At 42.7% G+C, this 15,701-nt stretch overlaps 1 protein-coding gene across 2 annotated transcripts in view; it reads right to left on the bottom strand.

The window, feature by feature from the left end:
• The window catches only part of KIF5C (kinesin family member 5C), a 170,579-nt gene that overhangs the window by 89,222 nt on the left and 65,656 nt on the right, over positions 1-15,701 (bottom strand). Inside the window, exon 3 of one of the 2 annotated variants that reach the window (XM_004375369.2) lies at positions 7,762-7,835. The exons of the other annotated variant lie outside the window; for it this stretch is intronic. Within the exon in view, the coding sequence (XP_004375426.1) occupies positions 7,762-7,835 (74 nt within the window). The remainder of the gene's footprint in view (positions 1-7,761; positions 7,836-15,701) is intronic. 2 annotated transcript variants of the gene reach the window in all.

Here is a 15,701-nt window from a genome sequence, read left to right as displayed (position 1 = left end):
CTACAGGATCTAAAGTAATTCCTAAGGAAAATTCCAAAAGTATTTAAAGCAATGGCCTTAGCATTGACATAAGTGTATAACTTCCAAAGAGCCTTCTGTTAAGCCCATACTCAAATGAGCACGTACGTTCTACTATATGTGTGTTAAAGAATCCATCCAAGCACAGACACACAGTCTGCAAGTCTGAAGTGATAACTGTCAACTGTATACCTGAAATACAAATACAGATCTGGGCAAAAGACCTCTTTAAAGTGTTCAGAAGCAAAGATGTCACCTTGAAGACTAAGGTGCACCTAACCCAAGCCATAGTGTTTTCAATCACATCATATACATGTGAAAGCTGGATGATGAATAAGTAAGACGGAAGAAGAACTGACGCCTTTGAACTGTGGTGTTGGCAAAGAATATTGAATATACCATGGACTGCTAAAAGAATGAACAAATCTGTCTTGGAAGAAGTACAAACAGAATGCTCCTTAGAAGCAAGGATGGCGAGACTACGTCTCACATACTTTGGACATGTTATCGGGAGGGATCAGTTCTGGGAGAAAGACATTATGCTTGGTAAAGCAGAGGGTCCGGGAAACAGAGGAAGACCCTCAACGAGATACGACTGACACAGTGGCTGCAACAATGGGCTCAAGCATAACATCGATTGTGAGGATGGCACAGGACCGGGCAGTGTTTCGTTCTGTTGTTCAGAGGGTCGCTATGACTCGGAACCGACTCGACAGCACCTAACAACAACATAACAACAAATACCTGAAAAATCTTCCATACCTTTAGGAAGTTACAAAACTCTACAAGCAAATGGAACTGGACAAAAAGTACAAAACTCAGTTTCTTCTTCAGTCTTTCAAAAACCAAAAAACCAAACCCGCTGCCATACAGTCGATCCCCACTCACAGCAATTCTACAGGATAGAGTAGAACTGCCCCACAGGGTTTCCAAGGAGCTGCTGGTGGATTCGAACTGCCGACCTTCTGGTTAGCAGTCATAGCTCTTAACCACTGTGCCCCCAGGGCTCTGGGGATGCCCAACAACCTTTACAATTTTGACTCATATCCTTGTTCCAAATCTGTCCAATACCTGGAAGATCTCTCTCCTTGTCCTCAACTAAACCCTCTTTTTCCTTCAGGGGTTCATCACATAGTTCCTCTCTGGAAGGCTGAGTTTCAAGCCAACATTTGAGTTACTAAAAGCAAGAACTCATGTGAACCCCAGCCCTAAACACAAGCCACAATTCACTTTACATTATTAATCTACCTCCTCACACCTGACTCCTGGCCTTCCACTTTATTAAAAGTAAGAAAAAGGCTGAATTCAGATGCATCTGGCCTCTGGCAAAGTTCTCTGGGAAAAGGGTACTCCTTGGCACACCCTCATCTGTTAAGAATCTTAACTCACTTTATGTGTTTATATTCTGTTTTTTAGTCAGATTGTATATTTCCCTAAAGACAGGAATGGCTGGTATATATGTATTCTCCCTGTTCCCATGCTTATGTACAGTACAGTAGTATCTATCACATAGGATTATTGTGGAATTTAAATTAAAGAGCTTATATAAAGTGCTTAGTGATACATAAACAGTTCAATAAATGTTATATTATTCAGCTCATAGAAAGATCTCATTAATCAGGAACTTATTTGACCTAAAGAGTTTGAAAACACGTTTCTATTCCAGACCATTAATATGTATCATATGAAAACAGCACCAAATGACTGAGACTAGAGTCTTAAGTTGGGAATTTTTAAACTGCAAAGGCTATCATAAACATACAACAAATCAGACAGTGGTCACCACGTGTTCTCAACTGTGGAAACTGTTGGCAGAAATAACACCTATGGTGAGAACGCACATCTCTGTCTGGCCAAATGGGAAAACTCTCCCCCTTCTACCCTCTCCAGACCTCTTTAATAATTCATGATAATCCTTTAGTTTCTCCTCTGCGAACCATGGCCAGGGAAGAATGATTGAGAATCCAAAAATCATTTCTAATTCACTCTGAATCTGCTTCCCTAGGTGCTTTCCCTTTCAACACATTTATCTTTCAATTGATTCCTGGCTTATACAAGTATTGGCATCCCTTTGTGTGCCCTTTGCCAGGGTAAGGACCAAGGCAGAACCAGGGACAGGTGTTCCTGAAGCCACCACCTCAAAATGAGAGGTGAAGTGAATGTTGAGAAGGCATGATAACACCACCCACGCTGACAGAAGTGATACCCAAATCTACCACAGGTTTAGGGCTATGTTGCTTGATCTAGCTCATAAGCCCAAGAGTGGTGAGGGCCTTTATGCCCAGTAAACTGAGCCTGCCCAGAAAATGTGCAAGTGTGTGTGTGTGCGTGTGTGAGACAGAGAGAGAGAGAGGTGTCCCATAAAGGTCTTCACTGCTTCTACATTGATTGTCTTGCAAATGAAACACACACACACCCACACAATAGCTCAGGCAATAAAAGGGGGTAAAGAAGGAGAGAACTAAAAAAACTCAGAAGACTGAAAAGTCCCTTCCAGCTAGTGTGATGTTGCATGGCATCCTTGAGCACACAAACCTTGAGAGATGAATAAGCTTAAAGATGGGCCAAGAGGATGTAAGCGAAAAGATGAGACGGGAGTAACACAACAAAGTTACAGGAGATGAGAAAGAACGATGCCGGTGGAGAAAACATTTTAGTTTGACTGGAGGTTCAGGGGTGGACTTGAGTAGTAAAGAAATATACCATTTCATCATCTCGTTTCCCCCAGAAAACAAAAAAGTAAAAACATTTTTGTAACTGGATCCTAAACAGTTCTCTCCAAAAACTCTTCCCATTTCTGAATGTGACCTTCTAGGAGCATTATGAAAGAAGAAACAAGACCCAGGCTATTTGCCACTGAACAAGACTCTCTTTGTTCCAGCCCCAATGGCCTCCTCGACCTCCCGAGCAGGAGAGAGTTTCCTGAAACACTTAAGACTGGAAAGCAGGGAAGCAGTCAGCGCACAGGAGTGAACACCAGTGCACTCAGCGGCTTGTTAAAAAGCACTTGGCAAGCTTGGCCCAGGAGCTGGGAGTCTGCACCATTCAGGACAGCCCCAGGTGTGCCGTCGGGCACTGGAAAATCACAGGGTGTCTCCCTCCATCTGTATCAGTGTGCTGAAGAGAGTCACGAGAAGTCCTTTCCAGAATCACAAACTGAACAAAAAGAAAGCCTCCTTTCTCCACTGTAGCCAGCACCTCCAGCAGCCTTCCTCAAAGCCCTTCCCATGAGCTTGGACTTCACAAGCCCAGGGCCCTGTGTGTTACTGCATCCTACCAGCTTAGCACCAACGCTGTTAAGCATTGCATATTTTTTTAACTGAAAATCCTCCTTAAACGCTCCATCATGAGAAGCTAATCTTTCCAATTTTATGTAACCTTATCTGTTTGTTCCCCTCAATAGAAGGTAATGGAATCACCATGTATGTCAGACAAAAAATGGGGAGATTAAAATGAAAAACAGCTTTAAAATGTGACTCTGTCCATTCAGGGAGTTAACATCCCCTTTTCCTAAAGCCTTTGAAAGATCACAATGTATAATACCGAATACATAAAATCCTCCTTTCAGATGCTGCAAACTCTGCAGGTTTTTTTATTTAATTGCATTCCAGGGTCTTGGATTTCTTCGTCTCCTACAGTCTCTGTGACTTCAGCTTGGGGATTCTCCTTTCCTGTCCTCTAAAATGTTCGCTTCCTTTTTCCCCATCTCTCATTACCCTACAGGAAGAACCAGATGAAGTGAGGGGGTGAGTGGTACTAGGAAAGGACTCACATCCACTCTACCCCTTCTTACTATAGGCATCATATGCAATCTTCAAAAGTCACAATAAAGAAAAACAACTCATTGCAGTGAATCTTTTAAAACTGACAAGGATGAAGAGGCCACAGAATTTAAGGCAGTTTAGGTCTGACCTCTGCAGAATCCATTTCCCATCAGGTCCCCCTTGAGTGGCCGCACTGCTGTAGGCACGCTGTAGCTTACACCTTGAGGCACAGAGCGCATGTTGCTGTTGCTAGCTGTCATCGCATCAGCTCCGACTCACGGCAACCCCATGTAAAGCAAAACAAAGCGTTGTCTGGTCCTGTGCCATCATCAGGATCGTTGCCTTGTTTGACTCCAATGTTGTGGCCACTGTGCATTCTGAGTGCCTCCTAACCTAGGGGGCTCATCTTCCAGCACTGTATCAGACAATATTCTGTTGTGATCCATAAAGTTTTCATTGGCTAATTTTCAGAAGTAGATCACCAGGTCTTTCCTGGTCTCCAAAATCTGCTAAAGCTTGTCCACCATGGGTGACCCTGATGGTATTTGAAATACTGGCAGCATAGCTTCCAGTATTCTAGCATCATGTAAGCCACCAAAGCAGGACAAACTGACAGACGGGTGGTGGACAGAGAGCTTAAGAAGCTCTAATTTAACAAACATTCTCCAATTTTGGTTTCAAAGAGCTGGTGAAGCTGTTTGCATCCCTCCACCCCTATCCTTTCCCCCCTCCCCCAAATAAGATGTTACCTTGGGGAGAGGTCTCTCCCTTGATAATTTAAATTTCTGACATTTAGCAAATACCTTATAGTTCCCAAAAATGAATTTGTTCCGAAGCTGAAAAGATCACTCCAGGAAGCATTTCCTAAGTTTGGGGGTTATAAACAGTGAATTTTGGGTTGTTATATTTTTTATAGATAGTTTAATAATTTCCCAAAAACCTACAGGCTGATTCCTAAATTGTCATCTTTCTCTGATATGCATTTATATGACCTATAAAGGAGTTTTTTTTTTTTTTTTTTCCAAAGAGCTACTGGAGTGGGTAGGACTCAGGAAATCTGTAACTGCAATTTTTCTAGTCTAAAAGGTCAAGGGTCTGGGGCTCAGTAAGAGGATGTCAACAGGCCAGGAGCAGGATCAGGGTCACAGAGCCTGCGTCTCCAAGGTGTCCACTGTGGGATGTGAGACGCAAAGAAGATGTGCCGGGGAATAGTCCTACTCAGCCGAGAAGAAGTGGTAAATAAACCTCGGGCTTCTTCTAATCTGTGTGGTCTGTGAACCACTTTGTCTTCAGCAAAATGTGTGAAAGTACGTCAACACAACAGAAATGAGATCCCCCAGAGCGTACCCCACACTTAAAATCGGTTAGAGCAGAACATCAGAGCCCTGAGGACTTTAGCCTTGTGCCTTTGAAATCTCCTCTTCAATAGGAATGATTCATAAGCTAAACCAATTCTGTAGCAGCCGTTTCTGTGAGAGTCCCAGGAGGTTACCGTAAATGAAAAAACCTAAGCCTGTTCTACATTTTACCTTGGTGAGTAGCGTCTGGGGTCTTAAAAGCCTGTGAGCAGCCATCTAAGATACTCCACTGGTCTCATCCCTTTGGGAGCAAGGGGGAATGAAGAGAACAGGATACAAGGAAAAGATCAGTCGGAAGGACTAATGGACCACAGCTACCAAGGCCTCCACCGGACTGAATCCAGTACAGCTAAATGGTGCCCGGCTACCACCACTGACTGTTCTGACCAGGATCACAACAGAGGGTTCTGGACAGAGCTGGAGGAGGATGTAGAACAAAATTCTAACTCACAAAAAAAAGACCAGATTTACTGGCCTAAAGGAGACTGGAGAAACCCCGAGAGTATGGCCCCCAGATACCCTTTTAGCTCAGTGGTGAAGTCATCTCTGAGGTTCACCGTTCAGCCCGGGAGTGGACAGCCCCATAAAACTAAATGGGACTAATGAGGTACAGCAGTCCAGGGACAAGGGCCAGAAGGCAGAAGAGGACAAGGAAGCTGGTGATAGGGAACCCAAGGTTGAGTAAGGATAGTGTTGACGTGTTGTGAGGTTGTTAACCATTGTCACACGGCAACATGTGTACTAACCATTAAATGAGAAACTATTTTGTTCTGGAAGCCTTCATCTAAAGTGAGAATAGCACCACAATTGGAAGAGTGTGGTCGATGTCACTGAACTGTGCATGTAGAAATTTTTGAAATGGTGTATCTTTGGCTATGTATATTTTCACCAAAAAAAAAAAAAAAAAGTCGAGAAGGGAGAGGGTTGACATGTTGTGGGGTTATTAACCAAGGTCATAAAACAATACGTGTACTACTGTTTCGTGAGAAACTATTTGTTCTATAAGCCTTCACCTGAAGTACAATAAAAATAAAAAAAAATAAAAAACCTAAGCCTGAAGGATTAAAGATTCATCTTATCCTGCTGCTTATAAGCTGAATTCCCCAAACTTCCTCCATGCAGTTTCTTAAAATAGCCACTGTCTCCACCTCTCCTCCCTGTCAGGTAAGCCTAGCCTTTAGAAGAATTATCCAGCCCTGAAGGCCTTATAGAAGTCCAAGGTAAAAAGCAGGACAAGAAGAGGTGAAAGGGGCCAATTTTGTTAGCAGACACGCCTTGTCTGGGGGGCACACCCTGATGCTGCAGAGATCCACGGCTAGCGATCTGGGCTGGGATCACACCCTCAAGTACCTACCAAAAAGTAAAACTAAACCAAGTGCCACAGAGTTGATTCTGACTCATGGTGACCCCATGTGTTGCAGAGCAGAACTGTGCTCCATAAAGTGTTCAAGTCTGTGATCTTTTGGAAGCAGATCACCAGGCCTTTCTTCTGAAGAGCCTCTGGGTGGGTTTGAACTATTAATCTTTCTGTTCATAGACATCGCTTAACTGTTTGCTCCACCCAGGAGCTCCTCAAGGGCCAGATATATAAGTTAATGAAGAAGGGCGCTGAATACAAGTTCATATTCACTCACTATGTGCACAGAATGAACTAGAGTACCCTGAGAGTCCAACCCCACACACGGGACATCCTTGGTCACCACAAGGGACCATTTTAACAAATATTTCTTTCAAGTCCCTTTTATGGGACTGCCATTGTTCTAGGCAGTAGAAACATAAATAGAAATGTAAATAAAAATAAAAATTGTTCACCTGAACAAGACAACGAGGATCCCTGCTCTAGCGAAGGTTGCATTTTAAATTATGGTGAAATTCACCCAGTGTTGCCAGACTTTCAGAATTTTCAATCGAATTTGGAAAAATTAGAATTGTGTGGAATCATGCCATTTCTAAAGTTGCCTGCAATTTAAAAAAAAAAAAAATCACTATGTGGGCCAAACAAAAATATGTCTATAGCTGAATCTGGCCCACAAGCCAACTCCTTTTAACTGACCTGCAGATTTTTATTTTTTCTAAGGGAACTCACCACTCCCCCCTCGCCACAGCAAGGTCCTCTTTAAGGGTAAATGATTTTCACAGCAGGCTTCCTCAGTTAGATTGGGGCTGGGGTCCATAAGGATACTTGTTCCACTATTTAGTTTGTGGGAGATTACTTTTTAATGGAATTTATTATTACCATTTAAACAGAGTAGCCCGAGTGATGCAGTGGTTAAGAGCTCGGCTGCTAACCAAAAGGTCAGCAGTTTGAATCTACCACCTGCTCCTTGGAAACTCTATGGGGCAGTTCTACTCTATCTCATAGGGTCGCTACGAGTCGGATCAACTCAATGGCAACGGATTTTTTTATTTTGACAGAGGTATCAACAAAGAATTTCTTAAAATACTGAACCCTGAGACTTTAGTACTCACAATATTCTAAAACTCCCCAAAGACATAAAAAAATTGGCCAAATGTAACCATCTCCTTAACCATCTCTACTGCTCAGTAAGAAAGTTTCACTGGGAGCAACAGTTCCATTGGGTCAACTCAGAGAACGATATTATAGCACACTGCCCTCTTACCTCCATAGTATGGGTTTTTCCTGATGAAGTCTGTCCATATGCAAAAATTGTCCCATTGTAACCCTCGAGGACATCTGCGAGCAAGAAAAAAGAAATTAAAATTAATTCATTACTTTGATCATATGCTGCTGTTGCTTGCATATTTTAAAATTACATTTTTCCAAATGGGCCATCTTTCACTTTTCACACAAATGACATATTTCAACTCCAGCTGCATTTTAAGTAGAACTGTGAGATAAAGGCATAAGTGAGGGCTTCCACTGCTCCACCAATAGATGGAAATGGCCTCATATTTCTACAGAATATATTAATGAAGAAAGAGGCAGGCAAGTTTTCTCTCTGTAACGTCACAGTTAAGTCAGAGACACTTTCTTTTAAGTAGAAAGATACTTGAGTATTCTATATGGTGATCTTTTGAGATTAGCTGAGGAGAAAAAACATCACCGGTGCCCTAAGTTTCTGAAATGAGGTGTAGAATAGAATTTCTTTCCCAAAGATCTGATTTAGGCAGTTTAAACTGCTGGCCCAGGAGAGTTCCTTGGGGAGGTTTCTCGCGAAGGCCACACCAGAGCTCCTTCAGAACAGAGCTATGCCAGAGCTGGGGGAGGAACAAGGGGCCCCACTCTGTAAAATGAGCCACACAATCGAATCAGCCCGGAAACCAGCAGAGCCCTGACTCAAATTTAATGCCTCTGTTTTTTCTGGGACTGTGCTAGCAAGATAGCCCAGGCTTCTCAGCATCAGGAATGTCTTTTAATTATACAATGAGCACACTGTGCAAACCCTTACACACAGCAGGCCATCTTCCATTACACACAGGGGCAAGGGAGGCACGTGGACAGAGGTTACTTTTTGCTGAAGAGCTAAAGATTATCTGTGGGAACTGTTTCAAAGCAGCAGAGGTGATTAAAATATATTTAGCACTCATTTCCCTCCTGCTTTCCCTGGTTCCTCCTTCATCCACACAAACATGGTCGAAAGGGGAAGGATGAATAATTAATATCTTTGACCCGCATCTCTGCGTAAGGAGTCCCTGGGTGCTACAAACGGTTAACTCGCTCAGCTGCTAACTGGAAGGTTGGCGGTTTGAGTCCACCCACAGGCATCTCAAAAGAAAGCCCTGGAGAGCTACTTCTGAAAAAATCAGCCATTGAAAACCCTACAGAGCACAGTTCTACTCTGACACACGAGGTCGCCGTGAGTTGGAATTGACTCGACAGGCAACTGGTTTTGACTCGACATCTCAGTATAAGGAGGGTAGGGGTAGAGAGAGGCCTTGTTTAAAAAAAAAAAAAAAAAAATCAAGCCAATCAGCTCCATCTATTTCAGAACAGATTTTGAAATCTATTTTTTTTATGATGCTGGTTAATTTTTGTTTTGTTGGGTTTTCTAAATTTTTTTAAATTTTTATTGTGCTTTAGGTGAAAGCTTACAGTGCAAATTAGTTTCTCATTCGAAAATTTACACACAGATTGTTTTGTGACATTCGCTGCAATCCCCACATGTGTCAGCACTCTCTCCGTTTCCACCACAGGTTCCCCGTATCCATCTGTCCACGTTTCCTACCCATTTCTGTCTTTTTTTTTTTTTTTTTAAATATACATATTGCTGATCTGAGGTTGTTAGAATGTGAACTAGGATCAGAAAACAGGATTTTCCTTTAGGAAGCTAAAAAAAGAAAAATTAAGTGACCTTTTTTTTTTTAAATCCTAGCAGTCTTCAAGTTTATATCAAGCTATATTGAGAGAAAGAATGTTCACACGTATCAGACTTCTGGTAATGGTTTCCCTGGTAACAGTGGGAAGCAAAAACTTGCAGACAGTGTAAGGGTTGGAGGCTCAAGCTTCAGTTTTCACAAAAATGCCCACTTGCTTAGAGAAGATTCCTGAAGTCTGAAAATGGTGGCCAGAGCGGATGTCCTTACACTACCATGACTATGATGTGCTTACAGGGACCCAAGGTAAACAGCTTCCACCCTTTACTTGTTTGTTTAAAATTCTATATTCATAGCACAAACACCTCCAGACAATTGTAATGTCAGTGACATTCAAGGTACTAAAGTTACCTGCCATCAACCAGGTCCCCAACTCGTGGAAATTTCATGTACAGTGGAACAAAAATGCTGCCCAGTCCTATGCCCATGATCAGTTATGGATCAGACTGGACCATTGTGACTCATAGAGTTTTCACTGGTTAATTTCCAGAACTAGATCACCAGGCCTTTCTTCCTTGTCTAGTTAAGTCTGGAAGCTGCACTGAAACCTGTCTAGCATCACAGCAACACACAAGCCTCCACTGACAGACAGGTGGTGGCTAAGGTGCACTGGCCAGGAATCAAACCTGGGTCTCCTGCATGGAAGGTGAGAATTCTACCACTGAACCACCAATGACTTACATTCACAGTACTAAAGCCTCTATTTATTGGAAATTAAATATCACCCCCAAAACTGAATGGGCCCTTCCTTAAGCCCTGAGTGTGAAGAGAAGACAGAGACCGTCTAAAGGACTCTGTGGCCCTTAGCCCAGATGTAGAGCACTGCTCAGGAAGCCAAGGCCAAGGCGAGCAGCCCCCTCTGCTCCTTGTACAGGGGTCACAGCCCTGACCCCGGCCCACCACCCTGCAAGTGCACCTGCCCCGGGGAGGGGGACTCTGAGAGACCCACCACACCCTAAAGGAAAATCAGCTCAGAGCCCATGCTCTGCTAACAGGAAACAGGACCGACGGCCTCCAAGAGAAAGCCCAGCCCAGACTTCTTCCTCTGGTACCAAGAGATTCCACATGTGAATAATTATTAGGCAACACTACAGGTCCCCAGGCAGAGTCTACTTGCTAAGCAGAATGCACAACTCTTCTAGCTGCTAGTCAGTCATTCCTCACTAAACTCTTGCAGGTTAGGGACCGGGTCACATATATGAAAATGAGAGCTCACAGGTGGCATCACTCGTTTTGGACTAAAGGGCTAAGGAGCACACAGGACTGTACTTGGAGGATCCTGTTTCCAGCTGCTGTTTCAATACTGAGCACATTTTTTTATTTTTTAAATAAAAAGAGGCCACATAAAACCCCATTCCAACAAACTCCCCTGGGCCTTTACAATATTTACAATTAATCTGTTGTTAAGAGAAGCTATCTGTAGTGTTCAAGGTTGAACAGAGCTGACGTCACCCTGTATCTACTCAATTCTGAATTAGAAGGCAATCTTAAAACGCTCTTCAAACCCAGTGTTCCCTATTTTTCTCCAAACCCCAATTTTTTAATTAATTTTTTTTATTCTACGTTTTATTTTTAGTGGAAAGAAGTGAGGGGAAGCAGAGCGCAAACAGAGCTTTTAGAAGGCTGGAATGCTGAAATGTCAGAGAGCAAGGTTGTTGCAGAATAGCTGCTACTGAAAGATGGGATGGGAGAAGACGATGCTCGGCGCTGTGCGGAACCACCACAACCACCCCCACTCCGACTCCGAACAGCCCACAAAAAGGCACTTTCATCAGGCTGAATGACAGTCCCTGGGCACGAGGAAGGCATTTGTTTCATTCCCTGCCGTAACAGAACGACTATTTCTATCCGCCATCCGCGGAGTCGGCGAACCAGCTCAGGCAGACAGAATCTTTCTTTGTGATGGGGTCTGGCGTGATGTGATCTCAGCTCGCACCACACAGCAAGCGCACCACAAACAGCACACATCCACTCACCAGCCAAGCAACCTGGAAAGGTTCCACTCCAGGTGGGAAGAGCCTTCCTACCTCCTAAGAGAGGAGGGAAGGGAGAAGGGGGATACTTGAAAATACTTCTTGCCTCTTGTAGATTCAGAAGCCCAGTTTTCGGCCCTAGGTTTTGCTCAGTTCTGAGTCCAGGACTGCTTGAGCAGAAGAGTTGGTTCCATTATCAGGTAAGAATTTAGGGAGGATATAATCACAGCAGAAACCCAGGTCATGTAGTGGTTAAGTGCTACAGCTGCTAACCAAAAGGTCTGCAGTTCGAATCCACCAGTTGCTCCTTGGAAACTCTATGGGGCAGTTCTACTCTGTCCTGTAGGGTCACTATGAGTCGGAATCAACTTGACGGCAACGGGTAGGTAGGTGGGTATACTCACAGCTACACGTCAGTGTTCCTGAGGAGGCTGATGTGGTCTCCTACCAACTCTCAAGGTGACATGGGAGCCTAATGGCACCAAGGCCTCTGAAAACAGTAGCTGGCAAGTCATCCCTGGCTTGGAATTCTAACACTCTCACCAGCCAACCAAACTACTCAGGTAGGCCATGACCCGAGAATGTGGAGGCAGTTCCTACTGAACACCAGGGCCTACTCAGAATGCTGGGCCCAGCCAGCCTGAAGGGCCATCACTGTGCCCAGGCAAGGGCACAGTGCATCTTCAGAATGGAAACCCGGAAACCCATCTCATCGGCAGACAGCCAGAGCCACCATGGGGCTCTGGAAGGACAAATCTTATTCTCTCTCCTCTCCCTCTCCTCCACGCCATTTCTATCCCTGTCTTTTTGCAATGCTTGGTTAATAGTTCATATGGCCTGATAGAAAAAAGAACAACTCATAATTTTTATTAATGCTCATTAGGGGCCCACCAGAAAAGTGGTGCCAGCGCAGTGTACAAGAACGCACACACGTCAGACGATCCTAGGCTCCAGTCCCAGCTCTGCTACCCACGGCTGACCTGGCCAAGTAACTTCACCTCTCCAAGTCTCAGTTTCCTCTCTGATATAGTGGCAAGAATAATGCTCACAGCTCATAAAGTTGTTGCGGTTTTTTTTTTTTCCCCTAGATTTTGTTTATTTTGATGTTGTTGTTGAGAATATACACAGCAAAACATATACCAATTCAACCGTTTCTACGTGTACAATCTAGTGACATTAATTACATTCTTCACATTGTGCAACCATTCTCACCCTCCTTTTCTAAGTTGTTCCTCCCTCATTAACATAAACTCACTGCCCCTTAAGGTTTCTATCTAATCTTTCAAGTGGCTGCTGTCAATTTGATTCCATATAGATAGTTCTCAAAATAGCATACTGCTCAAGGCAGATCTTTTTTACTACTTAACTATTGTTCAGTTTTAAGATGAATTCAGGGGATATTTTTGTTTTAAGGTTTAAAGATTATCTCAGGGCAATAGTTTTGGGGGTTCCTCCACCCTTCATGGCTCCAGAAATTCTAGACTGCTTTAGAATTTGAAATTCTGTTCAGCATTTTCCCCCTTTTGAACAGGTTTCTTCTATAGAATCTTTGATCAATATGTTCAGTAATGGTAGCTGAGCACCATCTAGTTCTTCTGGTCCCATAACAAAGGAGGCAGTTTTCATGGAAGCAATTAGCCACACATTCCATAATCTCCTCCTATTCCTGACTCTCCCTTTTCCTCTATTGCTCCAAGTGAATAGAGACCAATTGTTGTGCCTTGGATGTCCACTTACAACTTTTTAAGACCCCAGGCACTATACAATGAACAAGGAGGTAGAACAGAAGCAATAAACACATTATTAGGCCAATTAACTGGGATGTCCCATGTAACCATAACCCTATACCTCCAAATCAAGGAACCAAATCCCATGAGGTGTTTGGCTGTACATAAAGTAGCTTCAGCAGCTCTCTTTTTGTTGTTGTTGTTTGAAACATATTTATCACACAACTTTTGCCAGTTCAACTTTTTACATGTGTACGACTTATTGACACCAATTACAATAATGAGCTATGCAACCCTACCCTTAATCAAAGTGATTTTTGTTAAGGTTTGAAATGTGGTAATGTATGTAAAGTGCATGGAGGGTATCTGAGAGACAACAGTAGCTAAATACTCTTCTTCTTAGTAGTAGTATATGACAATAAAATAGATCAGATCATATCATTCCTAGGCTTAAAACTCTTCAATGGCTCCATGTTGCCTCAATTTCCATCAAGCTCTGATCCATGCCTCCCTGTACCCTGTATCTCTCTGAGTTGCCCAAACACACTATATAATTCATGTCTTGATGCTTTTGTTTGGCTATTCCCTTAGCCTGTACAGCCCTGCTAGGTTCTACAGTCCTCAGGACCTTCTCTTCCAAGAAGTCTTTCTTAATTCTTCTCCACTCTCTCACCTCACCCACCAGAATCAGTATAAAGTGACATTCTTCTATGCTCCCATAGTGTTTTACACACATGGCTCGTTGAAACACATAATGCCTATATGGATTATAATTATGTATGTGTCTGTCTTCTTCTCTGTTGCGGAAACTCCTTACAGACAGCCTTAGGTATCTTGGTGACTCCAGCCTCTAGCAGAATTTACCGCATGTTCAGTACTTAATACTCTTCAATTAATAATAATAATAACCAAATGAATGAAGTTTAAAGAAACTAGAACTGGAAAACAAGAAACCACTTCTCTAGCTTCTGGATAGTTCACATCTAGTTAATTTGGAAGGCAAATATGGCTTCTGTAGCCTAGGACGCAGCTACCGCTACTTGAACAACAGCAACCAGTAACCATGGTTTTTAATTCCTGTGTGCCTTCCTATTTACCATGCTGGCAGTCACAAGCCCTACAACCTCTCCTAGAAGAAACGAAAGAGAATTCTACATGCTCTTTCAGGCAAAATTTTGAAAAACACACACCAGATGAAGATGGGAGCGTGGGAGATGCCAGGACTCCACAATCATAGTTTTGAAATATTAAAAGAAAACGCAGTGAAATTGTAGAGAATGAAAAAACAGAAAGTGAATAAAGCTATCGAGTTAAATGCAGGTTTCATGACCCTCGAGAACATTAAGAGTTAGACAAAAGAAAGAAAAGCTCACCAGTCTACCACATTTTCATGAACCACAGGGACAGTGGGGACCTTCAGAAGTCATATGATTCAATTTTGGGCCTCTAGAAAAAAGAGGCCCCCATAGCAACTCCTCCCATTCCAAATTTACGGATTGTCAAGCAACAGATGCCTAAGCCTTCCTCAGTAATTGATTCCAAGGAGTTCTTTCTTATGTATCTATATTTCATCTTGCAGATGCAGAAATACACACCCACTTCCCCTCACACTAGCCTCAGTGCATATTTAAAAAGTTAAATCAGTCTTCCCCATCTCCCTAATAATTTCATTTCAAGGATGGATAAGTTATTCTTTACTGCTACCAAACAGCATGCTCTTATATTTATGGTACCATATCATGTCAGAGTTTGGTTTTATTCTGAATGGTTTTCTTTGTGGCTCACCATATGACTGGGTCTCAACTTACCACCAAAGTTAGATCGTATCGTCATGAGACCTCCCTGGGACTACCTAGTTCTGACATTTCATGATGTAGAAAAATCCAAACACTGAAAGGGATCCAAACTTCATTAGTGAATAAAGACTCAAAGATTATTATTATTATTTGTTAATCACAGAATTTTTTTTAATGGAGTTCAATCATCCTATTTATAAGGTCAGCTTAGAGGAGGCAGGGATATATTAAAATGGCCAATATGCTTAGCACAGCATGTAATAAATGCTATTCGGTTCTGATAATATAAACCAGTTTCGGTCAAGTAGATTCCGACACGTCTACTCCACTGTGTCATAGTAGAACTGCGCTCCACAGAATTTTCAATAGCTGATTTTTCAGAAGTAGATGGCCTCTTCTGAGGTACCTCTGGGTGGATGCAAGCCATCAACCTTTTGGTTAGCAGGTGAGCACGTTAATCATTTGTACCTCCCAGGGACTCCTCTGATAATGAAGTGGAAGACAAAAGGAAGAAAACTGTGGCTCAGATGTAATTAATCTTACCTTAATAAAAATATGAAAGAGGCTGATAATAGAGGGCGAGGGGGCTGAGTAGGAGCAAGCCACGAAAGATATGCTCCAAAAAGAGACAGAAAACATGTTTTGATAGAAAGAGAAAGAAAAGTAAAAATAGAGAAAAAACAAAAATTACCACCAGATACAGACCCATACAATTAATTCAAAAAGAGCT

This window comes from Trichechus manatus, unplaced genomic scaffold (assembly GCF_000243295.1).
Source record: "Trichechus manatus latirostris isolate Lorelei unplaced genomic scaffold, TriManLat1.0 scaffold00036, whole genome shotgun sequence".
Taxonomy (NCBI): Eukaryota; Metazoa; Chordata; class Mammalia; order Sirenia; family Trichechidae; genus Trichechus; species Trichechus manatus.
This window is presented reverse-complemented; position numbering and strand designations above follow the sequence as displayed.